The sequence below is a fragment of the Eretmochelys imbricata genome, chromosome 14, assembly GCF_965152235.1.
Source record: "Eretmochelys imbricata isolate rEreImb1 chromosome 14, rEreImb1.hap1, whole genome shotgun sequence".
NCBI lineage: Eukaryota > Metazoa > Chordata > Testudines > Cheloniidae > Eretmochelys > Eretmochelys imbricata.
Window position 1 is genome coordinate 44,245,747 of NC_135585.1, and position 3,398 is coordinate 44,249,144.

At 45.6% G+C, this 3,398-nt stretch overlaps 1 protein-coding gene across 1 annotated transcript; it reads left to right on the top strand.

Annotated features, from left to right (window-relative positions):
- The first annotated feature begins 1,257 nt into the window (after window positions 1–1,257).
- LOC144273956 (olfactory receptor 14I1-like) lies at window positions 1,258–2,220 on the top strand. The gene has a single exon (XM_077832682.1). The coding sequence runs from the start codon at window positions 1,258–1,260 to the stop codon at window positions 2,218–2,220; it is 963 nt and encodes a 320-aa protein (XP_077688808.1).
- The last annotated feature ends 1,178 nt before the right edge of the window (window positions 2,221–3,398 follow it).

Genomic DNA, 3,398 nt, shown 5'->3' on the forward strand with positions numbered 1-3,398 from the left:
ACCTCTGCTATCCTTGGAAAAACAAAATATATATTGAGGATAGCAGAGACTTTCCATGAAAATGTGTTCAATTGAAAACCCAATTTGCCTTTGAAATAATTAAAGCAGAAAATGTCTGTCTACCCAGAACTGGAAACTTAGTTTTGCACCAAGGTGGGAAACATTAAGATTTTCCACTAATAACCACAATTTCAAACCCATTCGCTCTATTGCAACTGTTTCAAAGGGATAGCTCCAGGATGGTTAAACTGAATAAAGCAAAGTCGATAGCCCACAGAATATATTTTAAGCACTGTGAAGCTAAAAGACGGAGTTGAAGCCCGCAGACAAAACCGTTCTCTCTTGACACTGCCCAAGGAGAGACAGAAGGTCAATGGGATTAGAACCTAGATCTCCTGCTCTAGCACCATATCTGCTGTCCGATATTGCTGCCACCTAAATGGCAGTGCTGTTGAGCGGTGCACAGAACATACACATAGTATGGCACGGTCCACCCCTCTAAGAGCTTCCAGTCCTAATGGACAAGGCAGAGAAAGGGAGGGAGGAGAAACAGAGGCACAGGGAGGGGAAGTAACTGGCCCAAGGTCACCCAGCAGGTCAGTGGCAGAACCAAGAACAGAACCCAAGTCTCCTGACTGCTACTGACCTGCACAGCACAGACACAAAGTCACAGAGGGAAACAATACAACCTAGCAGTAACTGAGCAATGCTCCTAGCCCATCATCACACTGAGATGGAAGTGCAGCTAGAATTGGTACCATGAATCAATCTGGAAAGAGGTAGCAGGCCGTCTGTGTGGAGGAATCATCACAGACGAGCTGCCACATAGGAAGCTGAGTGAGTCAATGTTGTATTTCTCTGGAAAGTGGGAATCAGGCTGTTGTCATTTTAGTATGTTAATTTCATGCCCAAGTTGTGGGCTTGCTGTTTGTCACACTAGGAAACCATCTGGGCTAGAATTGTTGGATTTGGACTGTACTTTGTCCCAGCCTTCATACTGCATTTTATCTAAGGCCAGAGCCTCAGAAGGCATAAACTGACCCAGCTCCATTGACTTTAAGTGAAATAATCCAGTTTTCACTAATGTGATAATGCATCTGATTAGTGCTCTGGCTGATGGAAGTGATGGTGTGGTGCACCCTTGGTATTCCCATCATGAGATATTACAGAGAGAGAATCAGGATCAATTCCTCTGGCACTCTAATCCTGACCATTGCCCTTCTCCTTCCCTCCCCAGACATCACACTGAGGAAGAAAATGTCCAACCGAACCACCGTGACCGAGTTCCTTCTCCTGGGATTCTCTGATGTTCGGGAGCTGCAGATTTTACATTTCATTGTGTTTCTAGTGATTTACCTGGCAGCCCTGATAGGGAATCTTCTCATCATCACAGTTGTTGTCCTCGACCACCATCTTCACACCCCCATGTACTTCTTCCTGATGAATTTGTCCATCCTAGACCTCGGCTCCATCTCTATCATTGTCCCCAGATCCATGGCCAATTCTCTCATGAACACCAGGTCAATTTCTTATTCTGGATGTGTTGCCCAAGTTTTTCTCTTTGTCTTTTTTGTTTCAGCAGATCTTGTTTTATTGACCGTCATGGCGTACGACCGATACGTCGCCATCTGCCAACCACTGCACTATGAGAGAGTGATGAACAGGAGAGCTTGTGTCCAAATGGCAGCTGGTGTCTGGATTGGTGTTTTTCTCTACGCTGCACTGCACACTGGGATCACGTTTGCAGTCTCCTTCTGTGGAGGCAACGTGGTGGGTCAGTTCTTCTGTGAAATCCCCCAGCTCCTCAAGCTCACCGGCTCTGACTTGTACCTCAGTGAAACTGGTACTATTGCCTTTAGTGTGTGTTTAGGCTTAAGTTGCTTTGTTTTTATAATTGTGTCGTATGTTCAGATCTTCAAAACTGTGCTGAGAATCCCCTCTGAGCAGCGCCGGCATAAAGCCTTCCTCACCTGCTTCCCTCACCTCACTGTGGTGTCCTTGTTCTTTTGCACTGCCACCTTTGCCTACAGTCATCCCACCTCCAGCTCAGCCTCAGCTCTGGATCTCGTGGTGGCTGTTCTCTATTCCGTGCTGCCAGCAGTGATGAATCCGATCATCTACAGCATGAGGAACAAGGAGATCAAAGCTGCATTGAGGAAACTGATAGGGTGGAGGTTATTCACCAGAAATAATCTGTCCATTTTTTCCCTTTGGTTGTGATTTCATTCCATGTTTCTTTATACATGTAATCCTCTGATGACATTATTACCTCCATGAGAACATGCTTTGCCATTTGCTTATGCAGAAAGCTGTATTTAGACTGGTAAAAATGCAGACAAACACAACTCAAGTCAGGGGAGTTACTGTAGATTTACACCAGTGTAGATAAGATCAGAATCTATCTATCTATCTATCTATCTATCTATCAAGTTTTTTGTACAGCCACCCATCACCACACTCTCTGAGCACCTTCCACCTCAAATGAATAGCCATAATCAAGTCCCTAGTGGACTTCATGAGGTCTCTGTGTCTTCTCCTTTTGGGGGGCACAAACTCTGCTTGGATTCAGCCTGCAACCTCGGACTTACAGAATGGATGAGATCAAACGACGGGAGGGCATGTCTCAGGACCATCTTGTTTTTGAAGATCTGTAACTCTTGAGGGCTTAATGCATAAAGTTTCTGTGGTTAAGAAATCCCTTGGCTCAACACATGTTCCTCGCCTTCCTATCATATTCTTCTTAAAGGGGTTCAACTAGAAGCCTAGCATGAGCACAGCCTAGGTGAAGCTCTGGCAGAGTGTGTATAGGTGTCTGGGGGCTTGGGAGAACTCAGACACTGGTTTTGAGTTGTAAGGCAGCTGGACAGTGGGCTCCAATGGCCAAGGGAAGGGCGTCAGACCAGAGGTCTGAGTTTGGCAGTGTTTCCTAGAGCCCCAGAGCTAGTGACGAAGAGACTCTACCCAGACGCAATTACCTTGGAAGTATGTGGCACCCAGAGATTGGGTCCGCTTTCACGAGATGGGTGACTGTATAAGTGGGTACCGGGCCAGGTTGTAAAAGCTATCTCGTCTGGCTTTTGTTTGGTTTTATCAGTTGGTCAGTTTGGCTTTGGGTTGTTTTTTCCCCCTTCTTTGGGGGAAGGGAAATGATTGGTTACATGGCTGTTTCAGCAGTTTGTCATGTATTTGGGAGGCCAATGTGTTCTCTCTTTGACTGGGTTTTCTGACAGATCTGACAGTTTGCTTCCCACAATGATGAAGGGGTGAGAAAGAGTTCTGTAGCTCTCTGGATGACTGAGTTTCTGCTGAAATTATTATTTTAAGGCAGCTGGGATTGTATTGTTTTAGTAATGACATGTTAGGGCACCTAGGGCCTCGGATAGGTATCTTTTAATTAT